The sequence below is a fragment of the Kogia breviceps genome, chromosome 9, assembly GCF_026419965.1.
Source record: "Kogia breviceps isolate mKogBre1 chromosome 9, mKogBre1 haplotype 1, whole genome shotgun sequence".
NCBI lineage: Eukaryota > Metazoa > Chordata > Mammalia > Artiodactyla > Physeteridae > Kogia > Kogia breviceps.
This window is the reverse complement of record NC_081318.1, coordinates 71,859,915-71,875,710: the sequence shown is the minus strand read 5'-3', so window position 1 is coordinate 71,875,710 and position 15,796 is coordinate 71,859,915. Positions and strand designations below refer to the sequence as shown.

Here is a 15,796-nt window from a genome sequence, read left to right as displayed (position 1 = left end):
AAGAAAAAATGAGAAAAGTCTCAATTAATAATGCATAAGGAGACATTACAATTCATAACAGAAACACAAGGGAACATAAGCAACTACTATGAACAATTATGTGCCAACAAATTAAATAACTTAGAAGAAATGGATAAACTTCTAGAAAGAAAAAAACGCATCAAGATTGAAAAACAAAGAAATAGAAAATCTGAACAAATTACTAGTAAGGAGATTGAATTAGTAATCAAAAACCTCCCAACCAAGAAAAGTCCAGAATCAGATGGCTTCACTGGTGAACTCCATCAAATATTAAAGAAGAAGTAATACGAATCTTTCTCAAACTCATCCAAAAAATTGAAGAGGAGGTAAGATGTCCAAACTCATTTTTGGAGGTCAGCATTTCCTTGAAACCAAAGCCAATAAAGAACACTACAAGGAGAGAAATTACAGGCCAATATCCCTGATGAATAGAGATCAAATATCCTCAACAAAATACTAGCAAACTGAATTTCAACAGTACACTAAAAGGATCATATGCCATGATTAAGTGGTGTTTATTCCTGGGATGCAAGCATAGTTCATCATCTGTAAATAAATAAATGCAATAAGCTATATCAAAAAAAATGAAGGATAAAGATTATATAATCATCTTAATAGATGCAGACAAAGCATTTGACAAAATTCAACATCCTTTCATGAAAAAAACTCTCAATAAATTTGGTATAGAAGGAAGGTACCTCAACATAATAAGTCCCATATATGATAAACTCACAGCTAACATCATACTCAATGCTGAAAAGCTGAAAACTTTTCCTCTAAGATTAGAAACAAGATAAGGATACCCAGTCCTGTCACTGTTATTCAATATAGTACTGTAAGTAAATACTATCTAAAGTAATCAGGCAAGAGAAAGAAATAAAAGGCATCCACATGAGAAAACAAGAAGTAAAATTGTTACTATTACAGATGACATGATACATATAGAATGCCACCAAAAAGCTGTTAAAACTAAATGAATTCAGCAAAGTTGCAGGATAAAAAAATCAACACAGAAAAATCAGTCATGATTCTGTACACTAACAATTAACTATCTGAAAAAGAAATAAAGAAAACAAAATCTCATTTACCATGGCATCAAAAACAAACTACTCAGGAATAACTTTATCCAAGGAAGTGAGAGATCTATACACAAAAATCTTTCAAAAATCTTTAAGACATTGATAAAGGAAATTGAAGACACAAATAAATGGAAAGATATCCTAGGTTCATGGAACAGGAAGGTTAATATAATTAAAATGTCCATAATACCCAAGGTGAGCTATAAAGTCAATACAATACTTACCAAAAGGCATTTTTCACAGCAATAGAAAAAAAATCCTAAAACTCATATGAAACCACAAAAGAACCCCAAATAGCCAATGCAATCTTGAGAAGGAAGAATAATGCTGGAGTTATCACATTTCCTGATTTTGAACTATATTACAAGTAATCAACACAGTATGATATTGTCATTAAAAACAGACATATAGATTAATAGAACAGAAGAGAGATCCCAGAAATACACCCATTAATTAATCTTCAGGAAAGGAACCAGGAATATACAATGGGGAAAGAATAGTGTCTTCAATAAATGATGTTGGTAAAACTGGATAGCCATATGCAAAAAATGAAACTGGATCCCTATCTTATACACAAAAGCAATTCAAAATTGATTAAAGACATAAATGTAAGACTTGAAATCCTAAAACTCTTAGAAGAAAACATAGGTGGTAAGCTCCTTGACATCGCTGTTGGCAATGGTTATTTGGATTTGAAAACAAAAGAAAAGACAACAAAAGCAAAAATAAACAAGTGGGACTACCTCAAATTAAAAAGCTTCTGCACAGCAATGGTAATCATCAATAAAATGAAAAGGCAACCCATGGAATGGGAAAAAAGTATTTACCACATCTCCAATAAGAGGTTAGAATCCAAAATATACAAGGAATTCATACAACTCGACAGCAAAACAAACAAACAAAACCAAATACCACAATTCAAAATGGGCAAAGGAGCTGAATATGTGTTTTTCCAAAGAAGACATACAAATGGCCAACATGTACATGAAAAGGTATTCAACATTATTAATGATCAGGAAAATACAAATCAAACCATAATGAGATACTTCCTCACATATCGTTAGGACGTGTATTATCAAAAAGGGGAGAGATAAATGCTGGTAAGGATGTTGGGAAAAGGGAACCCTTGTGCATTCTTGGTAGTATAGTTGCTATGGAAAACAGCAGGAGGTCCCTCAAGAAATTAAAAATAGAACTACCATATGACCCAGGAATCTCACTTCTGGGTAAATATCCAAAGGAAATGAAATCACTATTTCATTATCTCAAAGAGATATCTGAACTGCTAAATTTATTGCAGCACTATTCACAATAGTCAAGGTTTGGAAACAATGTAGGTGTCCATTCACAGATGAATGGATAAAGAAAATGTAATACACACACAGCCACATACACAGACACAATGGAATATTTTGCAATCTTAAAAAAAAGAATGAAATTCTGTCTTTTGTGACAACATGGATGAACATGGATGGTATTATGCCAAGTGAAATAAGCCATACAGAGAAAAAAAAACTACATGGTATCACTTATGTAGAACCCGAAACAAACAAACAAAATAGTTGAACTCATAGAAACAGAGGGTAGAATGGTGGTTGCCAGGAGCTGGGTGGTGGGGAGAATAAGGAGAGGTTGGTAAAACTTTTTAAACTTTCACTTACAAGATGAATAAGGCTTGAGGATGTAATGTATAACATGGTGAATATAACTGATAATACTGTCTTGTAATAATTAAATTTTCTAAGAGAGTAGAACAAGTATTTTCATCAAAAAAAAAGTATGTGAGGTGATGAATGTGTTAAATGAACTCAATGGAGGGAATCATTTTACAATGTATATGCATATCAAATCATAACTGTATATGTTAGATATATGTATTATAATTTTATTTGCCAATTATACCTTAATAAAGCTGAAAAAATATTTTTCAAAAGCTTTTTTCCCCCCTGAACTGACATAATGCTACAGAAAATATTTAAAGAACTTTTCTTTGAGCTATCTCTTTTTCAGTGTTTCAATGCTCATTAGCCGGATCAATATACAAACCATTTCCTCCCAAGGGTTATCTTTACTTATTTATTGAGGTCTGCCAATAACCTGATCGAGGGGAGTACTATATGGATTCCATATAGCATATAACATGAGAACATGTAAACTTTTCTTATCTAAGGCTTGCCTTCTTCCTTAAAATTGTAAGAGCTACATTGTGTTTTCTGAGTTCGTGTGATTTTTAAAAAGACAAAAAATATGCATGCATACATTCCTGGTCCTTTACTCCTACTCTTTTGTACTTTTAGTTTTTTACCTCATTTCCTAGAAGGGCATTTACACAGGCTTCTGATGCATCGCAGATGGCTGTGAGATCATGTCCTCCTTCTAGAGCCAACACCACATGTCCATCAGCCAGTGTCATCAATTGCTTCGTCAAATGACCAAAGCCTAACATAATGCAAACAGAACATTTCAAAGTATAAATTAAAAGTTAACTGACCACTAGAATCTAATATTGATTGAGCATTTATCCTGCATATGTCCTTTCTCAGCACTTCCCATGTGCTAACTTGTTTAATACTCACAACAACTTGATAAATTAGGTCCTATTAGTATCTCTATTTAACAAATGAGGGCACCAAAACCCAAGATCCCACAGCTAAGAAGTATCACAACTAAGAATTGCAACAGTCGTTATGGTTCTTCACCAGTGCACATTACTGCCTTTCACAACACATTCTATGTGTACCTGGATGAAACACTTGAATAGTGTTTGGCTGTTAATAAGGTAAACAATTCCGTTTGCTTAATATTTCTTTCCTGTGTCCATCATCTGCCTTCATTATAAAAGGAAGTTTTCTATATATCACCTCAAAGTACTTAACTATCACATTAGATTTTACAGACATTCTTTTACAATGAAATAGTTGATAAATGCAAAAAATAGTATCTTTTTATGTTATAAAGTATAATATGACAAACACCTGGTCACTCAACTTCCAATTTAAGGAAAATACTATTGAAGCCCCCTGTATGCATCTCTCTAATAACATAATTCCTCCTCACTATGGGAAATCAGGATCCTGAGTTTATGTTCATAACTCCTTTGCTTTCCATTGTTAATTTGCTTATTTTGGAACTTTATAAAAATGGTTTTATACTTTTGCACCTTGCTCTTTTTGCACATTTTGTTAGCTCATCTCTGTTGATACATGTAGCTACAGTTCTATGCTGTCTAGTAGGCCATTTAACGAGTAGAGAAGAATTTATTTACCCATTCTCCTGTTGACAAATATTTAGGTTTTGTGTTATTACAAAAAATGCCCCTATGGGACTTCCCTCAAGGTCCAGTGGTTAGGACTCTGTGCTTTCACTGCCGTGGGCCTGGGGTTCCATCCCTGGTCAGGGGAACTAAGATCCCACAAGACATGTAGTGCGGCCAAAAAAAGAAAATGCCCCATGAACATTCTTATACCAGTCTTCTGGTGTACATGTGCAAGAGAGGAGTGAAATTATCATGACTTAAAACCTGCTAAATAATACCAGATCATTTCCAAAGGACTATTATCAATCCCCACTCTGAGAAGCAGTATATATTAGAATCTCAGTTTAGTCACATCCTTGCCACCATTTGGTATGATTTGCCAACTGGGTGGATGAATGATAGCATCTTACTGTGGTTTCATTCAGTATAAGGAGGAACCTTTCTATTTCTACTCCAAATTAGAGTTTTTATTATAAACAGATGTTGAATTTAATTATTTTACTATACCAAATGAGATGGTTTTTCTCCTATAATTTCATAGTGTTGTGAGTTACATTAATATTTCAAATATTTAGTCATCATTGAATTTATGAAATAAGTTTGGTTGTGATATATTATCTTTTTTATACAAAGCTGGATTTGACTAATGCTTTGTTTAGAATTTTTTTTCACCTATGTTTATGAAAGGGGTTAATCTATAAATTTCCATTCTTTTATTGACCATGTTGAATTTTATTATGGTCAGACCCTCTTTTTCTATTATTTGACCCTAGAATGTTGGGTAGAAATCTTCTGTAAAACCATTTGACTCTTGTGTTTTCTTTGAGGAAGATTTTTATCTATTGAGAATTTCTTTAGGGATTAGAGGACTATTTGTGTTTTCAATATCTTCCTAAGTTATATTTTTCTAGAAATTTCTATCTTTTGTGTTCAAACTTATTCAGTAAAGTTATTCATTACCTTTATTATCATATGTTGGAACTCCAATTAGATGTAGTCATTGTTACTGTATTCTCAACATCTCTGAAGTTTTCTTTCATATTTTCTTTCTGTCCTGCATTATGTGTACTTTTATTTCAGATCTATCTTCCAGACTTTCTCTCTCCAGATGTATCTAATCTGCTATTTATACTTCTACAGATATTTTCATTTCAGTGATTACATTGTTCAATTCTAGATGTTCTATTTGGTTATATTTCATAACTTCTCAGTCATTTTTATAGTTTCTTACTTTTGGTTCATGTTTTTATTTCTTTTATTTCTTTAGGCATAATTATTTTATTTTCTGTATCTGCTATTTGAAGTATTTATGGCTTAGTTTTACTATTTTTTGTTTCTGATGATTCAGCCTCATGATGTCTTAATTCTCCTTTGTTTTTTGAATTTTTTTGAGCTCATATTAATCAGAACTTTATATGTGAGAAAGCTTGGAAGCCTGAGTTGAATGTGATATTTATCTTTGAAACCTGAGTTGAGTGTGATTTTGTTTGCTTCTGCTGGATGGCTGAAACATTACCAACCAAGATCAATTTTAAATTCTTAGACTCAAGGGTTGTTTTTTGTTGTTGTCGTTGTTGTTTTTAATGCACAGATAATGTAAATATGGACCCCAAAACTTGATTACAAATTGACATAGAAAAACATACAGTTTTTTTTTCTTCCCTTTCCATTCCCTTCGAAATTCCCTCTACTGATAGCCATAGCTAAGATCAATTTGTTGTTTTAATCAGCAGTATTTCCTTTTCTCCTATTTATCCTTTTCTTTAGAGTTGGCCTTTTGACATTCCATTTTTTATTCTGGTCTCCAATCAAAACCCTTCCCTTCATAGACCCAAAGCTTTGACTCCCCTTTCTAGTATGCAGTAGTCTATTAATGTTCAAGCTTTCGCCAACTGAACACTTTGGGATAGCCCAGGATGGCCAACAGCTATAGTATTTGCTCACTTTTCTTCATTTTTTAGGAAGTCATCCATAAATTTAAAAGAGTAGTCTTGATATTTTCATGTAGGAGTATTTCAGGATATGCAGTCACTCATATTGCCAAATGTAAACATCTCTCAATTAATATTTTAAAAATTTTAACATTTCATCAACCTGCTCAATTTCAGGCACTACTGAAAAAAAAAGGCTAAATGAAAATATATAAAACCATGTGTTCGGGCTTCCCTGGTGGCGCAGTGGTTGAGAATCTGCCTGCCAATGCAGGGGCCATGGGTTCAAGCCTTGGTCTGGGAAGATCCCACATGCCGCGGAGCAACTAGGACTGTGAGCCACAACTACTGAGCCTGTGCGTCTGGAGCTTGTGCTCCGCAACAAGAGAGGCCACGACAGTGAGAGGTCCACGCACAGCAATGAAGAGTGGCCCCTGCTCGCCACAACTAGAGAAAGCCCTCGCACAGAAACGAAGACCCAACACAGCCAAAAATAAATAAATAATTTTTAAAAAAACAACAATGTGTTCAATATGGCATTTCATTTTTTTAATAGGCTTTAAGAACATGCAGGACATAAAAATTTAATTTTTAAAACAATTATATTTTTTAAGCAGTTAACAGATGTGTTGCTACAGCATAACACATCTGGACTGGGCTCCCAGATCCTCAGATGCTCAGTGGCCCACAAGTTCTTGAATCGACTTGTTGAAAACAAGTGGACAAGATTGTGGAGTAGGAAGACCCTGAGCTCACCTTCTCCCATGGGCACACAGAAATTACAACTATTTACAGAGCACCTATTGAGGAAAAAGACTAGAAGGATATCAGAAAAGATCTACAACTAAAGATATAAAGAAGGAACCACAATGAGATGGGTAGGAAGGGCAAAAATGTAGTATAGTCAAGACCCATATTCCTAGGTGGGCACCCACAGACAGGAGGATAATTACAATTACAGAGGTTCTCCCCAAGGAGCGAGGAGGGGTCCAAACCCCACATCGAGCTCTCCAGCCTGGGGGTCCTGCACTGGGAAGCCAAGATCCCAGAAAGTTTGGCTCTGAAGGGCAGTGGGGCTTACTTTGGGGAGAGCCAGAGGGCTGTGGGAAATAGACTCCACTCTTTTTTATTAATTAATTAATTCATTCATTTATTTATTTATTTTAGGCTGTATTGGGTCTTCGTTGCTGCGCATAGGCTTTCTCTAGTTGCGGTGAGCGGGGGCTACTCTTTGTTGCGGTGCATGGGCTTCCCACTGCAGTGGCTTCTCTTGTTGTGGAGCACGGGCTCTAGGCACACAGGCTTCAGTAGTTGTGGCTCACGGGCTTAGTTGCTCCTCGGCATGTGGGATCTTCCCAGACCAGGGCTCGAACCCACGTCCCCTGCATTGGCAGGCGGATTCTTATCCACTGCGCCACCAGGGAGGTCCCTAGACTTCAATCTTAAAGGCACACACAAAATCTTACACTCTCCAGGACCCACGGCAGAAACAGTAATTTGAAAGGAGCCTGAGTCAGACACACCTGCTGAGCCTGGAGTAATAAAAGGGAGAAACCTACAAACAAGAATACTTTACCCCCAGCAAGGTTTTCATTCAGATTTGATGGAGAGACCAAAAGTTTTACAGACAAGGAGAAGCTAAAAGAGTTCAGCACCACCAAACCAGCTTTACAAGAAATGTTAAAAGGACTTCTCTATGTGAAAAAGGGCCATAACTAGAAATATGAAAATTTTGAAAAGAAAAGTTTCACTGGTAAAGGCAAGTATATAGAAAAGGTAGTAAATTAGCCTCGTATAAAGCTAGTAGTAAAGTTTAAAGACCAAAGAAGTAAAATCATCTATATCCACAATAAGTACTTAAGGGATGCACAAAACAAAAAGATGTAAAATATTATGTCAAAAACAGTAAATGTGGGAAGGGGAGTTAGAATTCAGGGTTGTTAAAATGTGTTTGAACTTAAGAGATCAACAACTTAAAATAATCATATTTATATTTAGATTGCTACATATAAACCTCATGGTAACCACAAACCAAAAATCTACAATTTTCTGTGTGCATATCTATGCACACAAAAAAAGAGAAAGCAATTCAAGCATAATTCTAAAGATAGTCTTCTGGCTTTAAAAGACACATGAGACCCAATGCACTCAACAGATATATAGAGAAAAAGATATCAGGCTTGTGGTTATCAGAGGTGGGCTTTAGCGGGAGGGGGAATTGCATGAAGGCAGTCAAAAGGTACATATTTCCAGTTATAAGATAAATAAGTACTACGGATGTAATGTACAGCATGATAAATCTAATTAACACTGCTGTGTGTCATATATGAAAACTGTTAAGAGAGTAAATCCTAAAAGTTCTCATTGCAAGGAAAATTTTTTTTCTATCTCTTTAATTTTATATCTACATATATGGGATGATGGATGTTCACTCAACTTACTGTGATAATCATTTCATGATTTATATAAGGCAATTTATTATGCTATACACTTAAACTTATACAATACTTGTATATCAATTATATCTCAAAATAAGTGGAAGGAAAGAAACCAAAACATTAACAAAATTAATAGACTTTTTAAGAGCAGTTTTGAGTTTATCGAAAATTTAAGCAGAAAGTACAGAGAGTTCCAATATACTACCCTACCCCCTTGCTGTGGTTTCCCCTATTAATAATATCTTGCATTAGTGTGGTACATTTGTTACAGTTGATGAACCAATATTGATACATTATTGTTAACAAACGTCTACGACCAGGATTTACTCTTTGTGTTGTATAGTTCTATGGGCTTTGCAAACACATAAAGTCATGTATCCACCATTATAGCATCATACAGATTAGTTTCAAGGTCCTAAACTTTCCTGTGCTCCACCAATTCATCCCTTCTCTCCACCCCCCAATCCCTGCAAACCAATGATCTTTTTTGTCTCTAGAGTTTTGTTACTCAGTTTTTCAGTGTTTACATTAATTCAAATTTTTAGCTTCTTGTATTAACCATTCTAAAGTACAAGACTATTTCCTTCTCCCTCATTTATATAATACTTATAATATTTACAATATTTCTATATCCATGAAAACTTGAAAGAATTATCGCGAATGTGGAAATGCATGGTCTGCAAGCCTACCTAGGCTGCTTTCAAGCCTGACCTTGTTCTTCTCTTAGGTATTGTGGGTTTCTGTTTGAAAAGAAAGTAAATTTTCAGGATAAGGTTGGTAGAAGTAATGCAAGTCTATAAAATTGTCAAGCAATGAGACCCTAAAGCCAAACTAAGTCGCTTCCATTTTAAAACAATGAAATAGTATCATCTTAATCCTTGGAATGCGTTGAGATATCCACTCAATAAACCAGAGCTGTCCAGAATTTCAGCTCTGGGCCAGCACTTGAGGTTAACTATGAACAAGGTGAGTTCATTTCCCCATTACCTTGTAGCACTTCAATGTTGATGCTATCCACTTAGCTACTATTTTGATGGAAGTCAAAATATTCACTTTATAATTACCCTATGTTTCTAAATACTTGGCAAAAACTATTCTAAAAAAGATTTTAAAATTAGGTGAAAACTGTTTTTAAGTGGTACTGTGTTTTTCACTTCTATGGACCTCATGATGATACCAATAAGAATCTTTTCCACAGGCCATTTAGGAATGAGGCTGAACTCATTAAGCTCCACCTTCTTACCTGACTGCTATAAAAAGAACGGTCAGCTTACAGAAAATGTGTAATGCAGAGTTCTGATCCTAATGCTTAGAAACGTTCTTGGCCTAAGTCACGGTTAATAGCACATAGTAAGTAATTCCGTTCTAGAAGATAAATGAGCAAGAAATACTCATAATACTCATAGACAGATATTTCTGCTAATCATATTGTTAAATATTCTGAACAGCTTTTCCTGTAACCTAAACCATGGCTATAGTGATAACTTAAAAAGAGAAAATAATAAATCAAGCCTGTATGCCACATCTTTCATACTGAAGTTTCCTAGCAATTGAGAATTCAATTATCTAAAGTTACTACTGAGCGGATCAAATCACATGGATTAAAAAAAAAGAGGTGGGGGGAGGGATAAAGTCTCAAATCTGATTTAAGTTCACTCTTTCCTTTGGGAATTAAAAAAAAAAAGTCCCGTAAAATACCAAATTTAGATGGGATAGTAAAAAGTGGAAGGAAAGAATGGAATGAAGCTAATCTTTGATCTCTATCCAAATTCCTCTTTCTTTTACCTACAGGGTTTATTTCCATTCACATGTTCCCCATGTGATCTCTGGAGCCACAGATTGAGGCAGCTGAACTCTGAGTTATCCTTGCACAAAACATTCAAGTGAAGTAAAGAAATAAAATTTCTACGAGACCTAAGCTCTCTCTTCCCATCAAAGTAAGAAATTTAAGAACAACATTTTACTTCTATTAACCTGAGTTCTACTGTGTCCATTACTGCTGTACATATATAAGAGGGATTAGAAAAGCTAAGTGTGGCTACCAATATCAAGGTATTATTTTTCTGGACGTGAGAAAAAGAAGATTCAGTGGTGTGTGCGTGCGTGCGTGTATGTGTGTTTATTTGAGAGGTTTTGTAACATAATTTTAATGGGCATAATTACAAGTTTCATTTAATAGTTTTTACTTCCAGCTTCACAAAAGCACAAAAGCTCATCCTACTTGTCACAACAAACTGAACCTGTACAGCTGAAAAATTATAGCAGAGAGCATAGCTCCAGCAAGGTTTTCCTCAAGGAGGTTCAAGTGTCTGGACTGTGAGGGTTGATGGGAAAGAAGAGATCAAGTGAGAAAGTAAGTCTGCATAACACGGTGCATGTTGAGTTCAAGCAATTACAGATATGAAATGGGGTGGAACTGGGTTCTTAAGGTCCACATATACCTTTTGTTTCTGAATTTTTTTTAGAGGGTGGGGTACTTAGGGAGGAGCCTGGTTGCCTGGGGCAGCAAGATGGGCAGGGTCAGGTTAGTGACTGGAAATGATACATATTCAGTGAAAATCAGCCTCAGAAGTTGTCCCTACCATGTGCATTGACTATGATAGAATACTCTAAGAAATATTTTTCAGAGTGAAAGCTGGCACCTTAAGCTCTTCTGAGAAAATCTTCTAGAATGAGGCATTAACAAAATACTATCACTACTACTTACTATACTACTGCTACTGCCACTACACTAAAGAATACTATATATAACCTGGTTGTTTCAAAAAGCATTAAGCTAATTTAATTAAATCAGCATTATTATAAGCATAAGAAGGAAGGTACACTGTAACAAATCTTTTTTTTTTTTTTTGATGACCAAACATACTGAACTGGTAACTACCAAGACTGAGACACCACTGAGGAAGAGAATTGCAAGGGCATCTTCAGCTAGAAATCCTCTGATTCACTGGAAGCAAACTTAATTTTGTTGCTTCTGAAAAGAATACTAAATAAGCAGTAAATATGGTAGTGCTTCAAATGAACAATTTCACTGTGATTTCCCGAAGTTCTATGAGGGTTTATTTCTGCTAAAGAAGTCATATTGTGTCAGCCTTTTAATTAAGTTTGGAGAAATTGTTTGAAATGAAAAGTTGCTCTAGGATGCCTCAAAGATTAAACTTTAGATATATATTTAATAACTAAGCCATAGGACACAAAAAGATTCACCCTTCAAAATGGCATGTCTCATATGCTTCTCCCTAATATTTCCCAAATAGTTCCCAGAATATTGGTAGTGCAAGGAAACAACCTTAACTTTATTTTAATTTCCATTTGAAAACAACTATTTTCAAAACAAAAATTAACACATGTTCATTGTGGAAAATGTGGAAATAGAAAAAAAAGGCAAATAAAATTATGTAATATATAACAAATATGATATATGTTGTTATATATTGTATATTTTTAAATAAATAATAAATATTAATAAAATAATTATAATTTATATAATTATAAATCCAGTCCTACCAACCAGAAATAGCCAATCCCACTTTTGTGGTATTTCATGCTTATAGTTTTTGTGTATTTTAAAAATAAAACAGGATCATATTGTAATTTTTAAATTTACATTTACAAATACAAATATAGTGGAAAACATGTTTCAAATACTCTACAATATCATTTAAAATATATTAATATACCAACTAATTCTCTGTTTTTAGATATTAAATTATTACTAGTTTTCAGCTTTATATATAAGGCTGCAAATAATATCCTCCTGTATTGCTGAAGGACTTATCTGATTCTAGTGTTATTAAGTATTATTATAGGATGAAAAGAGGCTTGCTTTTTTTTACTGCTAACTTTTCTTTTTTACCAGAGTATGAGATAGAACATAAATAGTAAAGCACATGATGGCAAGATGGGAATGAAGTTCCTAAACTTTATAAACTTCATTCATGTGCGTTCAGCAATGCCTGTTGTGGATAACTGAAACATTCTTATAGAAGCTCAGAGAAGTGAGATACTCTTAGAAAGTCTGTTTTTATTATGAAATTGAAAACATGTAGTGCATCAGAACTCTCTAGGGAGGCCAACACCGAGGGACTTCTGCTGTAAGTTGAAGAGGGACTTCTCTCCAACTTAGAGTGTAGTTAACCATTGCTATTTTGCCATCCTATAAAAATCACACTCTAGAATCAGCAGCCAGCTCCCAAGAAAGGTAGGTACCTAGGTCATGATTCACTTGATTAATAAAGAAATAGTGACACAAAATGACTGATTAGAAATCATTTCACTTCTACTTGTAAATCTCCTAACTTTTCTGATATCAGTCTCCCATTCACTACAAGTGCTTCTTCACTATTATTTCCTATGTCTGCCTAGGAAAGCTTCAAGTAAACAAAGCAAGAATGATAGAGGCAATTCCCCACCATTTAGCAGAGGTAGTGGAGTGAGAGTCAGCAGCAGTGACAGTCTCTTTAGAAATATTGACACCTAATACATTACTGAATTATGTAATTTTTGTAACTCTTTCTGATACAGTAAAAAAGCCTTAATAACAATTTTACTCCTTTTTTAACAGGTTAGTTTCATTTGGTCCTAAAATATTTGTGAAGACTTCACTGCAAACTCAATATAGTAGGGATCAATGGAGTCAGACACTTTTGTCCCGTTTTAATTTGCAATTTAATTTTGCACATCCACTGGCAAAATTTCCGTAGTTATGTCCAGGAAAGATCAACTGAAGAGTGAATATATGGTAAAGTGTAATTACAAAAATTGTAGTCATTTTCCTCTCTAAACCCTTCAGTCATTAAGTTACCATGTTGTTCTTTAGGAAAATGCAGTCAAACTCAAGTTGAGAGAGAAGTTTGGGTAGCATGTGGCTGGCTCATGTATTGTGAGGCTCCCTAGCAGGACTTCAAAGCAGAAGCTGATTGTTGCAGATGGGAAGAATGGTCTCCACAGAAATACCTTTTTAAGAATTATGATGCTGTAATTCATATGGTAGGCACTTGTGATTCGTTCCTGATGATGTTGGGATCATTTAACTCACAAAACCATTGTCGCTACCATAAAATCCTTTCATCTGTAGCCAAAAAAGGTTTATTTCATGCAAATGAAAATTTTTCATTAAAGCATCACCTTAATAATGGGAAAGGTATATATTTTCTGGTCATGTTTAAAATGTAAATTTATGAACATATTTTGAAGATTCATTTCACGTTAAGATCTTTATTTATTTGATGTCCTAGGACTCTTTTCAAGTTCATTGAAACTGGAAATCAATTTTAGAAGAACTAAGGAGATTATTATCATTAAATCTTTCAGTTGGCTTATTCCAAGCAGCCCTATAAATACTGCATATGTTTTAAAGAAGGCACTTTCAAGTACAGTAAAAATCCTTTTACTGTTCCAGTCAGTGATGCTCCAGGAAGTAACTTTATATTCTCAGCACCTTTTGAAAACAAATGACTAGTTGGTTTGTATCCTAAACAAAATCTGGGACAAGAGAATACTTCAACGCCAGTATTTTGGAAAAATGAAATTAAAAAATATTTATCCTCAGGAATTTCTGAGAATAAAATGGCAAGAAAAGTAGACTGGCATTTTGACCATCCATCCATCCATCCGTCCATCCATCCATGATCCATCTATCTAAAAATCAACAGTTTATTTACTAAATGCCTACTATGTGCCACAGTTTTTTATATAAATCTTATACTTCAAATATATGAACCTCAGTTTTCTCACCTGTAAATACAACTACGGATTATTTAGTCTACCTCACAGGTTTGAAATAAGTATCTAGTCATAAAAAGCCACCTCAATATATATATATATAAACAGTATGTTATGTTGGACAGAACCTGGCACACAGCAGGTATTCAGTTTTTATATTTTTGAATACAAGAGTTTAACTGTAGAACTTAAGATCTAGAAATGAATTTTAAAATTAAATACTCCAATCCTTTTGTTTTAAGGTTGAGGAAACTAAGACTCAGAAAGGTCAATTTCACAAGAGGGAAGAGTTATGGGAACATATGTATATGTATAACTGATTCACTTTGTTGTAAAGGAGAAACTAACCCACTATTGTAAAACAGTTATACTCAAATAAAGATGTTAAAAAAAAAAAAAAAAAAAAAGAATATATCAGAGGAAGAAACACACACACACACACACACACAAAAAAAAAAGAAAGGTCAATTATCAAGGCAAATAGTTAACTACAGAGTTGGGGTGAGAACCCAAAGCATTTCCCACTATTCAGCCAACCCAATAGATATTAAGACCGCCCATTTTTTCAGACATCATTTCCAGTTCAAAAGGAACTTTAAAAAGAGTTCCTAGACACCAAATGGCTTTTACAAATCATTGCTTTGGTGTGTTAAGTGTAAATGATCCAGAAACGTGAATTAAATTTCCCTTAAAATACACAAGTAAAAAACCAGTGAGGAGATAAAAATCCCTAGAAAATGATTTTGGATATCATAGGACCATTCCTTCCCACCCCTCAACAAAATTGTTTTTGCCAAACCCCAACTGCAATTTGATTTGCCAATCACTAGCTTTTACTGCTGTTTTTAATAATGCATTAAACACATGGGATCTATTCTCTCATCAACGCTCACGCAAAATTGGCCAAGTGGGATGGAACAAGAGCAGGACAGACTCATGCTAAGCAATGATGATCCCATTACAGTACTTTGCACTACTCAAATTCACCAAGTATTTACTGAGCACACACTCTAACAATAACTAGGGAAATACGTGGATGAATAAGATACAGTTCCTGCTTCCAGAGAAATTACATATAAGAGGCACATACACGGATAAATAAAATTTGACATAGAGAAAGATGATTGTTGTAAAATAAACACATTTTTATAAAGCTTAATAGATGGAAGACATACATCTGTTTAGAAGAAACTCAGAAGATAATAGAGGACATATTCAAACATTTGCAGTGTTATGTATTTGTATATCTTTGCCTCAGCTTCCCACTTCTGATACAGGAAGTCATGTTATTTAGTTTCAGTGAAATAATATATGTAAAATGCACCCACCCAGCACTTGACACAAAGG

The 15,796-nt window shown here is 34.3% G+C and overlaps 1 protein-coding gene across 17 annotated transcripts in view; it reads right to left on the bottom strand.

Moving 5' to 3' along the window:
• The window catches only part of HDAC9 (histone deacetylase 9), a 1,021,922-nt gene that overhangs the window by 83,225 nt on the left and 922,901 nt on the right, over nucleotides 1-15,796 (bottom strand). For all 17 annotated transcript variants that reach the window (XM_067042606.1, XM_067042614.1, XM_067042608.1 and 14 more), the window contains one exon: nucleotides 3,406-3,539. In XM_067042606.1, coding sequence (XP_066898707.1) covers nucleotides 3,406-3,539 — 134 coding nt within the window. The remainder of the gene's footprint in view (nucleotides 1-3,405; nucleotides 3,540-15,796) is intronic.